The sequence below is a fragment of the Callithrix jacchus genome, chromosome 13 (assembly GCF_049354715.1).
Source record: "Callithrix jacchus isolate 240 chromosome 13, calJac240_pri, whole genome shotgun sequence".
In the NCBI taxonomy this organism is placed as follows: domain Eukaryota; kingdom Metazoa; phylum Chordata; class Mammalia; order Primates; family Cebidae; genus Callithrix; species Callithrix jacchus.
The window spans coordinates 76,308,337-76,326,144 of record NC_133514.1 but is presented as its reverse complement, the minus strand read 5'-3'; the positions used below and the strand labels follow the sequence as shown (position 1 = coordinate 76,326,144).

At 34.1% G+C, this 17,808-nt stretch overlaps 1 protein-coding gene across 13 annotated transcripts in view; it reads left to right on the top strand.

Annotated features, from left to right (window-relative positions):
• CCDC178 (coiled-coil domain containing 178) overlaps positions 1 to 17,808 on the top strand; it is a 482,007-nt gene that overhangs the window by 206,161 nt on the left and 258,038 nt on the right. For 12 of the 13 annotated variants that reach the window (XM_078347961.1, XM_078347960.1, XM_054244101.2 and 9 more), the window contains 2 exons: positions 96 to 241; positions 3,750 to 3,909. In XM_078347961.1, the coding sequence (XP_078204087.1) occupies positions 96 to 241; positions 3,750 to 3,909 (306 nt within the window). Of the gene's footprint in view, positions 1 to 95; positions 242 to 3,749; positions 3,910 to 15,382; positions 15,810 to 17,808 lie in introns of those variants that run through there. The other variant, XM_078347959.1, reaches the window with a different exon arrangement.

Sequence of the window (17,808 nt, the reverse complement as noted above, 5' to 3'; positions counted from 1 at the left end):
TAATTGTTAACACAGCCAATGTAATTGTGGCCCTAAAGAGCAGGGATTTGAAAATCCAAGTACTTAAAACACTTCTGTATATATATATTTTTCAGAGTAAACGCTCACTAATTTTTAATGACTTAGAAGTGACGAAAAGTAAGACAATTACGTTTTTTGCAAAAATAAATGAATTGAATGAGGAATTAAAAGCAAAAGAAGAGGAAAAGAAAGGTTTGGAGCAGACACTTGAAATGTTAAAGTAAGTACTTAAACTTTATCAAAATATGAAGTGTATTAAAAAGTTAATAAAAGAAATTAGATTGAATTTTCATATTTAAAATGCATTCTTAAAATAATTCATATTTTAAACTGTAACTTAGTGTGGAAAATATATATGATATTTAATTTTAGTTTATAAAAGCATAATCATATATGATTTTCATTTTTTATTGCTTCTCTGGGTTTATTATTTGAATAACTGGGAATATTTCTCCCTTTCCAGTGAGAATAACTTTTATTCTTTATTATATTAATAATATTCATCATTACTTTCAGATATATCAGTATTTATACACCAGGTTTAATAATTTATGGTTTTTCACCCAAACTTTTTTTATTAGTTTTGAGGTAAGAGTTAAGACTCAGTCTATAAAACCTCATACAATTTATTCACATTTATCATTTTCAAAAGTTTCTTATCAGTCTCCTCATCAGTCAGAGATATAACTGTTCAGGGTTAGTAAGGCCTTTGGCTTGGAGAATCATCATGTGCTGAGGCTGATGGGGTATCCATAGACCCTAACCTAGAACTGATGTACTCCTCCTTTACTCATTCTGCTTCTCATTTTCTATCTTGTAAAACACTGAGAAATGGACTTGGAGGAGTATTAGAAGAGCATGCATTGTCCACATTTAGAGATAACAGCCTGCTTTAAATATAGAAGGCTAACATAAGCATTAGCAAAATCATAATGCTTGAGGGACAAAGTGTCAAAGTTATGCCCAGCCTGATGCCATGCATTCCAATGGAGTCAAGTCAATGCCCCCATCAAGGATTTGTTTTGCTATTTATTTAGTGAGGATTTGTTTATCATAGGGTAAAAACTTATGTTCAACATGATAATTCAGCTTTATCTGAAAAAGACTACTCATATTCAGTATATTATGTGAAAAAGCAGGGAAACATACCATTTACTTTGAAAGATATTTATCCACCTTTTTTAACACCTGCAAGAATATCTTGGGACTCAAAGATATAAATATGAATTTATATAACTTATATTAAACTTATAAAGATATAATTCAGGAGCTGATGAAAATTTTTTCTTCAGGCTTTCTCCCACTTCAATCCTAACTTCTTCTGATGCTGGATTATATGGCCTTTCAGACAAGAGTGGTTTCCATGTCCCATTGAAACAGTTCTCTCTCTGAACTTGACAAAACCCTGTCTTCCAACAAGAAAAGGAGATTTTGAATTAGCCAATACTGTAGAATTACTTATACAACTATTAATTAGCAGTGATGATAGATAATGCCAAATAATATTTAAAGCTACCATTGAATGACTTGCTATTGTGCCAGGTGCGTCCTGGACAATATGTGTACCTTGTCTCTTCCAATTCTTATAGCAAATGGTTAAACTGTATGATTTCCAATGAATTCTGAGAAACAGAGGCTCAGGGAACTTAAGATCACACTCTAACTCATTGTAGAGTTAGCATTAGCTTAGCTCCATCCTGTTCCAAGTGTGTGCCCTTTTGACTGACCACCTAAAGTGAGATTCCAAAGGAAAATCAGCTGCTTTATGAATAATCTACTTATATATTCAGTAGGTTCCCATAACAAGTTACCAATTATTTATTGGGAACTCGAGGACCTAGTGACAGGCCCCAGTAAGACAAAGATGGCAAGTGGGAAAGTGTATCTTCAAGTGTCTGAAGATCTTTGCAAAGAGACAAACCTCACATATATAAGACAATTAAAATATGATGTTAAAAATAATGGCAGTCAAAGCCATCCTTGGCCCTCACTTAATTTTTATAATTGTTTCTTACCTAGAAAGTGGAAAATTAAAATCCAGACCCATAAGACTTCAAATTCTGCTTGTTTTATCACTAGGAGGAAGAAAACACCATTTTATTGCATAGATATACATGTATATAGTGTATATAAATGTCTGTGTATATATAATTAATAAAATGTTATAATATAATTCAATATCAAAACAATGTAGAGAACAAAGTACATGTGGTCAAAATATATCAATTTTTGTGGGGAGCAACTATGAACATTTTATCCTTTTGGTCACACTAGTTCCTTCCTGTGTGAATTCAATTGGTTCTTTATGCTCCTAGATGTCAATATCATTGGCTGCTGATAAGACATCACTTAATAATTTGGAATGTCATTGGTATGAATGATGTAAAGGAAAAATCAGGGCAAGGTAGATTAAAAAGGAGAAGAACCTTATTTCCTGTAGAAGAAAAGGCTCACATCCACTAAGTGTAAATAAGGTGGTATGTTTTCAAATTTGCTGATAGCAGATATAATGAAGAGACAAAAAATGAATACTTAATGTTGAACTGCTGGATCAGAGAAAGGCAGCACTAGATTTGAATTCTGGTTCTGTCATTTACCAGCTAGTTGAGCTTACACAAGCTAATTGATTACACAAGTTCAGGTTCCTCAACTCTAGATGGCTATCTTATTATTATTTCACTGTATTTTTGTCATATTAAATGGGATATTATTTAAAAGCAGAGATATTATTTCAGTCCTTCCCAAAATATTAGTATTGCTACCTTTATAGCTAACTGTGCAAGTGATTTAATTTTCTTTATCAGTATACTTGCTCACTAATGTGGATAGAATTAGACTGTGCTGAGGTTTTTTTTTAGATACCTTATTCTGGAAACTGAGTTACTGCTCAACTTTGGCAAGCAGGTTATTGTCACCAGTATTGTTTAACCACGTGTTGATACTTTTCTACTAGTATTGTTCCTTGCATAACTACTGAGTTTGCCATAAAAGTTATTTACCTTTGCATTAGGATGTATTTAATTGCAAATGATAAAATACAGAAATGCACACGCACGCATACATATACACACCTATTCACATACCAGCTTAAACAATAAAAAAATGCATCATCTTATATCGCAGAAAGCACAAAATAATAAAAAATGCGTCATCTTATATAACACCAGCTTAAATAACAACAAAAAAAGTGCATCATTTTATGTAATGGTAGGGAGGGATGCTGCAGGGTTGGTTTATTCAACAGCTCAACGCCAGGCACTCATTTTTTTCTGTCTCCACTATGGCTGTTGGTAGCAACTTTGGAAACATGAGTTATAAGTCACATTTAGTGGGTACAAGCTCTTCTGCATGGAAGTAAGCCCTTCTCACTCACTTCATTGAGCTATCTTAATATATCTGCTCACTCCTGGACAATGGGTCATATGCTGGTTGGACTAATCTAATCAGAATATATCTCTAGAGTTACATGCTGCTTGGAGGAAGGGTTTTCTTGAAATACCTAAAGAATAGAAACATGCTGGATAGGTAACCATTTTCTTCTAACTGGATGATTTAGATGTAGCCCTATGGAAGTAGGACTTTGTAAAAAACTAGGGATTTTTTCCAAGGCCTGTCAGCTGGAGGCTATTAAAGATTTTTCATTTTGGGTCTTTTAAAATGTATCACAAATGCATTTTTTAAAATAAAATGTGAATTGATTCATGGCACATGAAATTCTTTCTTCATAGGAACAAATTTATAAGTATGAGATTTAAAAGGGAGCATGCACAAACTGTTTTCGATCATTTTATGCAAGAGAAAAAAGACTGTGAAGAGAGACTCTTTGAGGAAGATCAGAGATTTAGAGTGCTCCTTGCTGTAAGGCAAAACACTCTTCAACATACTCAGGTGAGTATTATTTTTGACTGCTTCAGAATGAACAAAATATATGTAGTTAAATTAGCAGCTATTTTGAGGCACTTTTTATCCTGAAGTAGCAAAGATGTTCATATTTTAAACATAAATTAGTTAGCATAATAAACCTGTAAGTTTTCATTGTCTCTTCTAAGTAATTATGACATATTCATAGAGCATATTATACTTCTCAATGCATTTTATGTGTACTCTCATTTATTATCATACTTTATTTTATTTTGAACTCTATTAATATAAAAATGTAGACTGTATTTATTCCAGAGCCCTTTTATGCTTTTAATGAAAGATGTTAGAATGTTTATCATTTGTTTCTGAATGAATATACTTCAAATGTTTACCCACCAACTTTTTTGAGGAATGAAAATATGTCATGCTCTTTTCCTGTAGAAAATTTTTTTAATAATATTGTAATGGACCTATAAGTTTACTTGTCTTAAAAAGGGAAATTGTATTAAAATGTCTTTTAGGCCTGAATTTTTACTGATCCAATTGTATAAGGCTATACTTATAAAATGTTTGCATTCAGTTAAATGAGTCCTATAGCATTTTACATCTCACAATAGTTTTTGTTACATTTAATTGTAATTTGTGTTAGTACCATTTAAAAAATGCATTTTAAAATATTACTCAATTTTGAAAGATACAATGGGACGTTTTTCTAAAAAAGAAAATAATTTTCTGTACTATATTAAAATTATTTTCTGTGAAAGTTTTCAAAGTATATATAGTTTCATAATATACTTATATTGGCTATTTTGATCCTTATATTCATATAGTCAAATATAATATTTATATATCCAATTATTATATCTATACTTCAATTACTTTGCCTACTTTTTACATACCCAAAGACATGTGAGAACAGTTTTTTAAAGATTATTTGGAACAAATGTACATCGAATGAACAAGTATGTGGGTGAAAGAACGTATCTTCTTTAGTTCTATTGCTGTGGTTTGTCTATTAGAAAATTATTAAGAAGAGAATAATATTTTATTAATAACAATGCTAAGTAACATTCTTCCATCTTAAATGTGGCCATTACATTTTTTAAAAAGGGTTTTTTTGACCTAAAAATATGAAAATAATTGGTGCCATCTAGTGGCAATACATGATGCCTCTTCTTAGAGGAGCTGCTGAAACCGATGGCTGAGTTTCAGATATGTGAGCTGGGAATGGATTGGAGGAAGCTTAGGCTACAATGCACCTCTCAGAACAAGAAGGCTTAAGTATTTACCGACTTAAACATTCTTCCCCACCTCATATTTTATTACAGCAGTAGAATTTGTTATTTTAATTCAACCACGTTTTCCAATCATAGTGGTGCTGAGAACACAGTGGGGTCTCAATAATCATTTATCGGCTGGCATTCCAGCACTATAATGGAACAATAATAATTAGTGGAATGGCAAAAGATGGTCAGCAGGAGAGAGATGAATAAAACATCCTCTGTAACTAGCCTCTAAATTATTGAGATTTGCATTTCTTTTCGTCAAAAAGCCTGTCCTTGCCTTTCTACACCAAGTGTACCCACCCCCAGCCACTTGGAAGCATTATATGGTCTCATGTTTTTTCCTGGGCACTGATCTCTATCTAAACTTGTTTTGGTAATTCATTTATGCCTTTTCTTTTGTCTGCCTATCTCCTGCCATAATAATGTCTTCTCTAAGGGGAGGGAAATTTCTTTCATATCCTAAAAGCTCAGTACTATGTCTGGCCAGAAGTACCCAATAAATACGTGTTGAATGAATGAATAAATAAATAGATAATGGATGCTTGTTTGAATAATTTTGTTGTCCACATGCGTAATAGTGGCAAGAAGCAGGAGCATTTTAGAAGTACTGTTCAAACTCCACCAGCCTGATACTCCTGATGCTTTACCAAACTCATGCTGGTGCAAAAGCTGAATCAATCTCTCTTTCTCTCTATCTCTCTCTCTGTCTCATTCTCTTTCTTTTCCAGATACTTCCCACTCTAGTGAAAATGGTTAAATTGCCTATTGCTTTCTAGCACTTAAGGATTCTCTTAACTGTGTCAACAGTGCTTGTCAAATAACATTAAATTTATGTGAAGTTTTCTCTTACCAGTTTCCTGGATAGCTCTTTGTTGTGCATTCACCTTATATGACCAGAATCATATAGTTTGAAGATGTGGAGTTTAGCGATTGATGTGCCTCATCATTAATGATGCTATTTATCTATGATTATTATCAGTTATTATTAAATAGTGAAAAAACAATGTGATTTCTCATAGAAACCTGACCTCATCCCTGTGTAGGAAGTGGGTAAGTTTGTAAATGTGAGTGTAATGTAAAGGATTCCTGCAAAGAAAAGAGTCTCATCAAAGGCATCATTATAAATGTAGTGTAACTTATCCAAGGTGTCCCTTTTGGACAAAAGAATTGATAAAAATTATGGGTCATCTGTAGGGATGATTTAATAAATGCTTCATAAAAGCCACAATAGAGTTAATAGAGAATATGAGAAAACAGACCATAGAATTAGAAATACAAACAGCTAATAAAATAAGAAAATATACACAAACTTCAGATAACATACAGACAGCATGGTTCTGGAGTTAACTTTGATCTCTCTTCAGCAGGCAATATCATATCATATATCCTAAATGGTAGATTGTTTATAATGCCATGGCATTTTTACCAACTTCTATAATTTGCAAATGCCATTGCTTAAGATTAACTTTTCAGTGTACCATATTCATTAGAGGACTATAGCTCTAGCTACTGATAATTGTACTTGCTTTTGGAAAGATCTGTACAAAATTAGAGCTTATATATGATATAATTTGTTATGAGTTGTCTTTAGAAGGCCAGCTGTATTGTCTATGTTATTGCATTTCTCTATGTGGCCTTCCATAGATTTGCTCTCCCTCTATAATTTAGCTTATGAGAGAGGTACAATGAATTACACCGGAAGAATAATTTCAAGATTGAGTTCTAGTGGAGACAATCTCCCATTCCTTGTAGAGTTAATTGCTTTTTATTCTGCTTCATATTTTCTACTCTCAGGAAATACCTCTTCCTCTGGCTATAGCAGTCCCAAATTTGGATATTAAATTATTTTTGACCCTTTCATGTGGAAAAGTTTTAGCTTAACACATTGTTTCATTTGACTACCAGATACTGGAATAGTAAAAATTTGAAACAAGTTTAATTTCTGAGATATTGTAAAGATCATTACAATTTTTATGTTATTATCCTATTGGTCACTCATCATTTCTGCATTCTCACAACTATTTCATGAATATTACTGTATTCAAGGCACTCAATGTTGAATGACCAAAACCCTAGACTCCATTTTCAAGATACATCAGCAGGAAGATGGAAGATATGAAAAATAGATTTGAAAATATGAAAAATAGTGGTCACACCCAAGTTATACATATGATTACCACATCCAGATTACAAACAGCAAATTGTGGCCTCATCCACTGTTCTGAAAAATTAGAAATTACTTTTAGTAAAAAAAAAAAATTCACACATTCTATGGTCTCAATTGTGGGAAATGAATGTGTGATAACCTGGAAACATTTAGACGAACTGACCAATGAATTTCCCAGGCAAGAGTAATTTGCCTTATTGACAATCTTCTGTCACGAAGACTACTTTACTGTAACATGAAATTTTTCTAAGTTAGGAATCTGCTTTACATAATTAATATTTCTTTCAAAATAACTTCTGATAGGATTATGCATCAATTAATAACACATTAATTATATAAACTAGGCTCATTGTATTGCTTTTGAAAAGTAACTTGTTAAAATCTATTGCTGCTTGAGGAATGAAAATTTTAATTTGAAGATTGGTGGCAAGAGTGCTAATTCTGTATCAGGGGATACCTCATGTTTTTGCACAGATCTGGTGTTTCAATCATCACAAGTACTTAACAGGATAGAGTAACACTAGAATATAGAGGAAGGATGGATATGGTTGATTCCTAAATATATCTTTAATGTATTTTGAGTGTTTGCCTACAGCATGATCGATTAAATAAGGAAGAAACTTCTTTTCTTTGCGACTCTCTCTTTATCATCATGTCACTCCTTGTGGACACGTGGCAGAATTACTGCTAATACTATATTAAAGCACTGTCTATCTGAAATTTGAATAGATTTTTTATTTTCTGCATTGACAACCACCATGTTTAGCTTTTCGTTTTTAACTACCTTGAAGCATCTATTGCAGTTATTTGGCTGTAGCCCATTTCAGTTTTTCTACAAATTAGTATTTGTCTTATGTAGTTGTTCTAATACCCAATGAACACAGTTTTGGGAACTATGTTCTATTTTTCTCAGGGTCATTTTCCACTGGAAAATGAATGTTCCCTGAGAAAATCATATCATTTTTTCAATGCCTTCACCCACTGTAGCATAACAGCAAAAATACCTAATTTTTCTCTTTTGATCAACTAAAATAATCATGAGTTTTCAAATATCAAATTGCAAATTTAAATATACCTTAATTAGCTATGGTTTATTAAATTTTTAATACATTACTAGATTCAATTTATGATCACTTAATTTGAATATCTATTGGTCTGTAATTCTATTTTGTACTTTTTAAAAAAGTTGAGGTGGGAGGATCACTTGAGTCCGGGAAGTTGAGGCTACAGTAAGCCACGCTTGCGCCACTGCACTTCAGCCTGAGTGACAGAGTGAACACCTGTCTCAAATAAATAATTTGCATGGGGTCTTCAACTTTTGCTTCATAAACAATTCTTGAGCAAATAAATCAATGAAATAATTAGTTTAATCTGGTTAACAACAGATTCCACATAATGAAAGTTCTTATATTTCAGTCTACTTGATCTGCCATAGACTATTCATAGTGTATTAAATTTTCTACTTGATTTATTTCTGTGGGCTTTGCTTTATATATTTGTTGGTCTTGTTATTCAGTGAATATTATAAGCTATAATTATTAAATGATCATTTGGATTGTACTTTTTTAGAAAATGGTAACTTTTATAATATTTTAAAGTTAATCCTGCTTTACTGTGCATTACACTACTTTGATTCTGCATTCTATTATTGATTCTTCTGATTTAATTTTTTAGATGTGCCTTCTATAAGCTTTATGTAAAATATTTAGACTGATTTTGCCTTTTCAACCCATTTTTATTTAGTGATTCATTTGTATGAGAATTTTACTGGTTCTTGCTTCTACCATTTTAATATTTTCTGTGATACTTTTCTGCTTTCATCATTATTACATTTTGGTACATATACTATTGTGGATTAATTTTATTGCCATTAATAATAGAAAGTGGAGACATTCTACTTTTAATTATATTATTGCCTCAAATAATTAAATGCATTCATAAATCTATTTTGTATTAATTATCAAAGTCATAGATCAAAAACTTTTACCTTATGCCAACAATATGAATAAATTGACCCCTTTATTCTGTCATCCTTTCTCCCTCCTCGATTCCTGGTCATAATTAATTGTGCTAAGAATTATGGCTTTCCTATCATTAACATGTTGTTCTTGTTTTTACCATGTAAATTGGCGCTTTCAGAAAGTGTTTAGCCTTTTGCATTTCCATATCTTCAATAGTTAATTTTATAACATTCTACATAGTAAATGGGTTTTCATATTTGTTAAGAATTCTTTTAACTATGACCTTGCCCACTCTAGTGATTTTAATATCAATACATCTCTTAATTGATCAATCCACATAATTTGGTATTTTTTTCCAGTAGGCAATTGAGTTTATACATTTTCCAAGTTGTCTCTTTACTCATGAACAAGAAATGGTGGTATATAAATTTTTTAATGTCACAATCTCAGTCCTTATCTATAAAAGAGAATAATTACAAGATGTGCCCTCTAGGCTTCTAGTAAGAAACGTGTTAACATGAGCACTTAAAACAGTTTTTGGTACAAAATAAGGGCACATTACATTAATAATTTTATTGTTATTATTTCTCTTCAAAAACTCTAAGAATTTTGCTCATTCATTTATTGGTATTCAGTTTGGTTGAGAGCAAACCTGAAGATATTATTTTATTGCATTTAAAGATAACATTTTTTCTATTCATTTTTTGTTCATTTACAATATCAAAAAAGTTACCTTTGTATATTTTAAATTAATAATTTTTCATTAATTTTGCTCAAATAATTATGACATATTTAATCTTGAACTCAGGGTTTTTAAGTTCTAGTTTGGGAAACTTTCCTTCTATTTATGTCTTTCATGGTTATTTACATACATTTGCTTTGACTCTTTTAAAATTTGATAATACTATTCCTGGACTATATTTTTTTTTCTGTTTTCTGTGTAATTAAAAATCATTTGTTTTCCTTTGTCATACTCAGGGAGATTTACATTTGTGTTCTTCACATTAATGTCAACTCTGAAGCGACTGGGATTTTGAGGTTATTTGTTCAAGCAGTTAGCTTCCCCTAACACTTACATAGACCTCACTGAAAATGCTCATTCGGTAGAGTCTTAAAAGAGCTTTCATAGTTAGTCATATAGACATTTGAAAGAAGAACATTACAAACTCTTCAGGTGGCAGCATGCCTATGTGTTCAAGAAACAGCAAGGTCACAAACTAATTTAAGCAGAGGGAGCAATGGGGAGGATGATAGGTGAGGTTAGAGAGATAATGTGAACCATTTTAAGGAATTTGACATTTAGTCTGAATGAAATGGAGAATTAGTTCAGGTTTTGAGCAGAGGAGTGGTTAAATCCTGACTTTATGTTTGAAAGATTCATTGAGGCTACTGGGTTAAGAATCACTGAGGCTGCTGGTTCAGAGAACCAGGGTGGAAATAGAAGACCACTTAGGAAAATAATAATGTCTTTATTTCCTACTTGTAAAATTAATAATTACAGTAATAATAACAAGATAATGAAGTCAATATATTACTAAAAATATCAATGACTATGTAAATTGTCTTGGATTGTGAAAAAGTTAGGCCTATCAAAAAAGCAGAGAAAAGAAAGATAATTTACTATATAAAATAAGCTAAAGATAATACATAACAGAAAAAGAAAAATTATGTGAAAGGAAAACAAACTTAAAAACAAAGTTAAAAGGCAGATGACTCATTGGAAAAAGAAAAGTAATCACAAAATATATGACACCTAATATCTTTAATTTATCGAGTGTCTATAAATGAAAAAACAATACAAAATATTCCAGAAATTATGAAAATTCAGTTCATAAGAGCAGATATGTATATTAAATTGATAAATATTTCTGATAATCTCAAGACCTGAATTAATACAACAATGATATACCTTAATATAGGAAAAGATGAAATTATGCTAATATTCAGAGTTATAATAGCTGCATTGGAAATGTAAATTTGTCTGTTTCTTCCGGATGGAAATTTTGCAATGTTTTCAAAACCTCCTAAAAGAACATATGCTATGATTTACTACTATTCAACATTAAAAATATGTCCTATAAAAATTATTAGAAAACTATATACAAAAATGGTTACTTAAGAATTTCCATCTAAGTGTGCCCTTATATTAGTAATGTGATACACAATAAGAGATAAGGCTGAGAATACAGGTAAAGAATATATTGTGAAGATCTAGTGAAAAGTTTACCCTTAATTTGCAGGGGGAGACACGAAAAGTTTTTATGGAGTGAAATGTGCTCAGAGATGGGCTATAGCAAGATCAATTAGACAGCAATGTATAGAATGAACCAAAATAAAATGTAAGCACAAGTGGCAGATAAAAGTCACAAAAAAGTGAATTGTTCATCAAAGAGAAGTGATGAGGCACTGATGGAACAGGAATGCAGATGTAGACTCCACAGAGCCCAATCTCAAATCATGTCTCATGCGAGGAAAGCACTAGAAGGTTAGAGGTGGTACCATCCTGGTTGACTGGCAACAATTATGTTGGCATTTTCAGTAAAAAGAACTTTTGGCAACTGGATTTTCTGAAAGGATGACCTGTTTGGGACATTAGTAGAGACATTTTTTTTTGATACGGAGTCTTGCTCTGTCACCAGGCTGGAGTGCAGTGGTGCTATCTGAGCTCACCGCAACCTCTGCCTCACAGGTTCAAGCAATTCTCCTGCATCAGCCTCCTGAGTAGCTGGAACTACAGGTGCCCGACACATGCCCGGCTAATATTTGTATTTTTAGTAGAGACAGGGTTTCACCATGTTGGCCAGGCTGGTATACAACTCCAGACTTCGTGAACCGCCCACCTCGGCCTCCCAAAGTACTGGGATTACAGGCATGAGCCACGGTGTCCAGCCAGTAGAGACTATGTAAGTGGAAATATGTACCCAGTAATTCACCATACAGTGGTAGAGTTTGGGATAAGGAGTAAGAATGGAGTATAAGACTGAGAGTCAGCCACTGTGCTGATAGTTGGAACCATGAGAGCACATAAAAGCCTTGGTTGGGGCTCGGCCATTATATTTCTCCTTTGTCATCTGGCTCTAAGTTAGGCTCTGCCGATAAAGGGAGACAGGAAAATTAAAGGAGAAAAAGAAACTTGTTCCTTGCTGCTTGCTTCCTCTATGGGTTTTCCTTTGGATTCCTCTCTGTTCGTGGCTCCTGTCAGCATCTTCCTAGGGAGCAGCAGTTCCTTCCCACAGCTTCATTTTAATACAACTCACAGCTTTTGCAACACTTGCAGAACTGAATTTTTTTTTCCACGTTCCACCTCAAAGACATCAGAGCCAGCCAACTGGAGCTCCTCCTCTGAAGTCTGGGTTCTAGGCTGGCAGAGCCTGTTCTTTAAACCCAGAGACACTAGCATCAGTCCAGAGGTTTGAGTTTCAGCTCCACAGGAGCTCAAAAGTGCCAAACATTGCCAAAGTGTTGAGTTATATATTCTTAACTTTGCCATTAGGGAAAGCAACACTAAGAGTGGGATCAGTCTATTGGTGAAGGCAGCAGATCAACTGTAAAGATGAAAGGGGCAAGTGCATGGAATGAAATTAGAGAGGGCAGCTTTGGAGTACTGTTTCAAGACCTTTAGTAATCAAGGAATTTAAATGTTTTGTTTGCAACTTTTAAATACCAGAAATAAATATTTTTCAGCAAAAGGGTAAGTGACAGGATTGAGAGAGACATTGTATTTATATGTTGTGTGATGCAGGATTTGCTTAAACATTTGGTTTGCATTTCACTTGGTGAATGCTTTAAAGTAGGGAATAATACCTCACTCCTGTGGGCCTTCCCGAGTCTATCACAGTATCTAGGACACAGTAAATTATCAAATTTGCTGAATTGAAGTCCAAATGAAGGGATGCAACTCCTTAAATAAGCAAAAGAGTAAAATTTATATTTCAGTTTACTTTGGCAAAGATAGCTATATTGATTTTTGTTCATTCATTCAACAATTTATTTATACATTTTGAGGTCATGTGTTGAGTCTCAGAACTTGCGTGAGATTCTGAGCATGTTACAAAAGCAACACCTGCTTTTAATGAACCTCTCTAAGCAATGGTGAAAAAAACAGGCACAAGTCAATTAAAAATAAGGTGTAACAAGTACTTTTCCTGAATTAAGCACAGAGTTCTCTAGAATCTGGGAAGAGGGGTTCAAGGAAATCTGCAAAAACTTGCGAAGATGATTATTTCTGCACTAAATCTTGGAAAGTGGGAACAAGATAGCCAAGAAAAGAGTTCTTCAAGTAGTGAAAGACACACAAGTGTCAAAAATCAGCATGCATTTAGGGAAATGCAGGTGGTTTGTAGCGTTTGTAGATCAGATGCAGGGAGAAAGGTCCTACATACAGGTAAGAACTACGTCATGAAGGCTCTGAATGTCATACTAACGAGTTCATGTGTTAGATTCTGAATAATTGATCGGAAGGGCAACAAGTCTACCTTTCCAGCTGAAAAACGTCCCAGGAAAACTCGCAGATTTTTCCTCTGGACTGTTGTTCCACATTAGTGTCACACTGACAGGCTATAGGTAGACTGAAACATTAGTCTTGTCAGCACTTAGAGTTGTTGGGAATGGCCTAAGGATGGAGATTAGACTTAGAAGCCTGTCCCATCACAGAGCCTTGTCTCATTAACCCCACTGCAATAAAGTGACAATTTCCTTTTCTATGCTTTCCATGAGATAAACATGGTTCACTATCATTGATTACGTGTAATAAGTTGGAGACACATATGTTTGATGAAGCTATACCAATGAAGAGTTTAGAAGTGAAATTATGAAGTTCTAGTGAGGAAAAAAGAGTGAATCTCAGATTTTTTTTGAATTAATGTAGACAGAACTTGATGAGTTTTTGGATGCTGATGGTGAGAAGAATTGTCCAAACAGGAAAGTTGTGATGTCAGCATCCAAAACCAGAAACTATAAATTGAGGAACAGATTTGAAACTGGATGCAATCAAATGTAAGATATCTTTGGAGAAGCTATTTGGAGTCCAGTGCCCAGTTGAATGTAAGAATCAGAAACTCAGTAAGTAGAATACGGTTGCAGAAATTGTAAGCATATGTATTGCATCAAAGGCTTCAGGAAATCTTTAATAATACAGGAAATCTGGAGAAGATATACCAAGATAAAGCCCTGGTTTGGTGATTATGAGTTGGAAAAGGGAGTAAGAATAGAGGCAATAAAAGACTCTGAGGCTGTAATTAAAAAACAAGGTATAGGAGTTTGAAACTTCAGAGGTGGCATCATTCCAGATGACAAGTTAGAAGGGTGTCCATGGGTATGAACGGTTAATGGAATGTGGAACTGAAGTTAACTTGATCTGAGTAATCCCACAAATTCTAAGATTAAAGTGTTGGACAGGTCATCACAGTAGATACTGAAGTAAAAGAGAATGATGTGTGGAACAAGAGATAGACAAGAAGAGGAGACTGAGTCCCATGGGCCAAAGCCTTTGCTTAGTGTGGAAAATGACCAGGAGACCGCTGAATGGCAGGGCAATAGGTGGGAAAAGATGGAGTATTATATTCTTTAATCAACGTAAGTTCAAAATAGGAGTATTTTCACCTGGTGGTGGAATGGTTGAACATGGAGGAATAATGGTTTGGAAGCAATAATGGGCAATTAGGTATACACTAACTGCGATTAGACCTTCTAGTATATAGGTCCCAGATAAAGTAGCAGTACCTAATTCAGGCCCAGGTTTAATTAGTTTTATCTAGTAGTCTGAAATAAGGATGAAATATAGCTAAGCTTGTTTACCAAGAAATGGCACCTCCAAAGTTCACATTGGAAAGGTTTAGACTGGGATAATTGTTCAGTCCAATTAACAAATATATATTGAGTTCCTGCTACATAAAATACGCTATTGTAGATACTGAGGCTTGTTACAATAAAGCACATCCCTTAGCTCTGAGAAGCATATTAGCGTTACAGAGGAGAGAGAATAATAAACATCATTTTAGTATGCTTTGCTAACCAGAGACAGAAACAAGAAAGAGGGACAGTATTAAAATGCAACTTCTAAACATTGCCACCGTTTCTTTTATCAGGAAAGTTTTCAAGGAGAAAAAGTGAGTTAACAGGACTACTAAGACTTGCTAGGACGTTGCCTCATCCACACCAATACAAAAGGCATCAACAAAATGTTATCATAAGTATGTATTTATATATTGGTGTCTATCATCAAGAATTTTTTAAAAATCACATAAAATGGGCTAAGCATTGCTGAACATAGCATAAGACATTTTTTAATCTTGGTTGTCCATCTAATTAAAAAGACCTTCAGTTGTCCTGTCCACCTTCCTTTAAATGTATGAATTTTACTTGAGTTGTTACCTTCAAGAAGGTCACCTCATCCTGCTTTCAGAAAAAAATGAATTTAATGTTGCATAAATGAGATAGCTACAGGATTGTACTGTTCATAAGCATAGATCTTAGCCTAAAGTTCCCCCAGAGCCAGAAAATTGTTTTTAGCTACTATAAGTTTCTAGTTTATTTCTATTTCTTTAAGCTTTTTAGGAGAGGTAAAGATAGAGGGGAGAGAGAGAGAGAGAGAGAGAGAGAGAGAGAGAGAGAGAGAGAGAGAGAGAGAGAGAGAGGGAGAGGCTAGCTCTTACTCTGTCTTTAGTGAGTTATCTGGTTTTCCATAGAAGTAACAGCACCAAGTGTTCCCTGTTAAAGTTAGGATTTTGGAATGTGGCCCTGATGCTCTGACAAACATCACAGATATGACTTGCACAGTGTCCTGTGGGGAGTATTGCTAACATTACCCAGGTAGCCCTCCCACTGTCTGATTTATTTGCTTATAGAGAACATGTATACCTGACTTCCTGAGGGAGCTGCATATCTCAAATTTGGGTGTCATGATAATAATAACAGTTTGAGAGAAAATGAAATAGGCTATAAAGAGAAAGGAAATGGAATATATAAACTATTGTACAGTGTCATGTTCATTTTCAGTACTATATAAAATAATGAAAATGTTTTTCAATAACCTTTGTTGATTTTTATAATGTGAAACACACTTTATGGAAAAAGACAATGAATGTGCAAAGCAAAAAAAATTAGTAAAAATATTTTTAGCTTTTGACTCAAATCTCTGCATTATTTCCCATAAGTTTAGACTAGAGGTGAATTCTGAAACAAAACAACTTTAAGATAAAGGATCCTTTTTTCCCCAGCTTTGGTCATTCTAAGTTGCTCTTTCAGGGTTTAAGTATGTATATATGTATTTTATAAAGCAATCCAGTGTGGTAGGTCACAAAGGTTTTATTTTTCTAATTTTAGAGTTGCAATTGGAAAACAAACTGAGAGACATTAAACAAGACTTTCTCAAGCTTTTAAGTTTCACATCTGGAATTACAACAGTTCTACCTTCTGCTACCCACCATCATCCCACTACACACAAATATCCTGAAAGCCCTCAGTAAGCAATAACAGTAGGATATTTTACCACTCACTACAAGTGCCCAGATGCTCTTTCATTTGTCACTGTTCTTTGGGTATTAAGATCAAGTGGCTGGATGCGGTGGCTCTCACCTGTAATCTCATCACCTGGAGAGGCCATGGCATGAGGATTGCTTGAGTTTAGGAGTTTGAGACCAGCCTGAGCAACATAGTGAGCCCTCACCTCTATTGAAAATTTTTAAAATTAGCCAGGTGTAGTGGCACACACCTGTAATCTCAGCTACTCAGGAGGATGAGGCAGGAGAATCACCTAAGCCCAGGAGATCAAGACTGCAGGCAGTTATAAAGCGCCACTGCACTCCATCCTGGGTAACAGAGTGAGACCCTGCCTCAAAAAAATTAATAAAATGAAAAAATTAAAATCAATCAAGGGGAATTAAGGCCCAATAAAAGCCCCAAACTTTGTGATCAAGTGACTTCTGAAGTTAAAAGGTAGACAGAATACAAACAATATATCAAGGCCTTCTCCAAATGTTCCCTAGTAAATCAGGCTCACCTTTACAAGAGGCACTTTATTCAGGCACATAGGACAACAACAAAAAACTTGCAGGTTCCTGTCACAACACCATAACCATCACCTGTGTGATGGGAGATAGGCAGGTGGTGTATGTTGGAAGGGAAATATTAGCAGAAGTTATGAGCTAAGAAAATGTAGTACAGTAATTTGCACCTCTAGCTTAAAGACATTAGTATGCTCAGCTTTCAACATCTTGGCATGTGGTAGGCCCTGTACCCATAATATCCAGAAGTTAAATAAACTGCACAGCCAGAGAGCGCAGTCCCCACCAGACTGCCCTCACTTCAGATACCAGCTGGCTACAAATTTAGGGATCCCATAAGGACTCTCAGATTCAATAATTTGCTAGAAAGCTCACAAAACTCAGAAAAGTGCTATGTTCATAATGAGTTTTATCATAGTAAAAGAATATAAGTTAAAATTAGCCAAGGGAAAACACATAGTACTGAGTCCAGGAGGGTCTAAATACAGAGCTTCCATTCATCCTTTGCT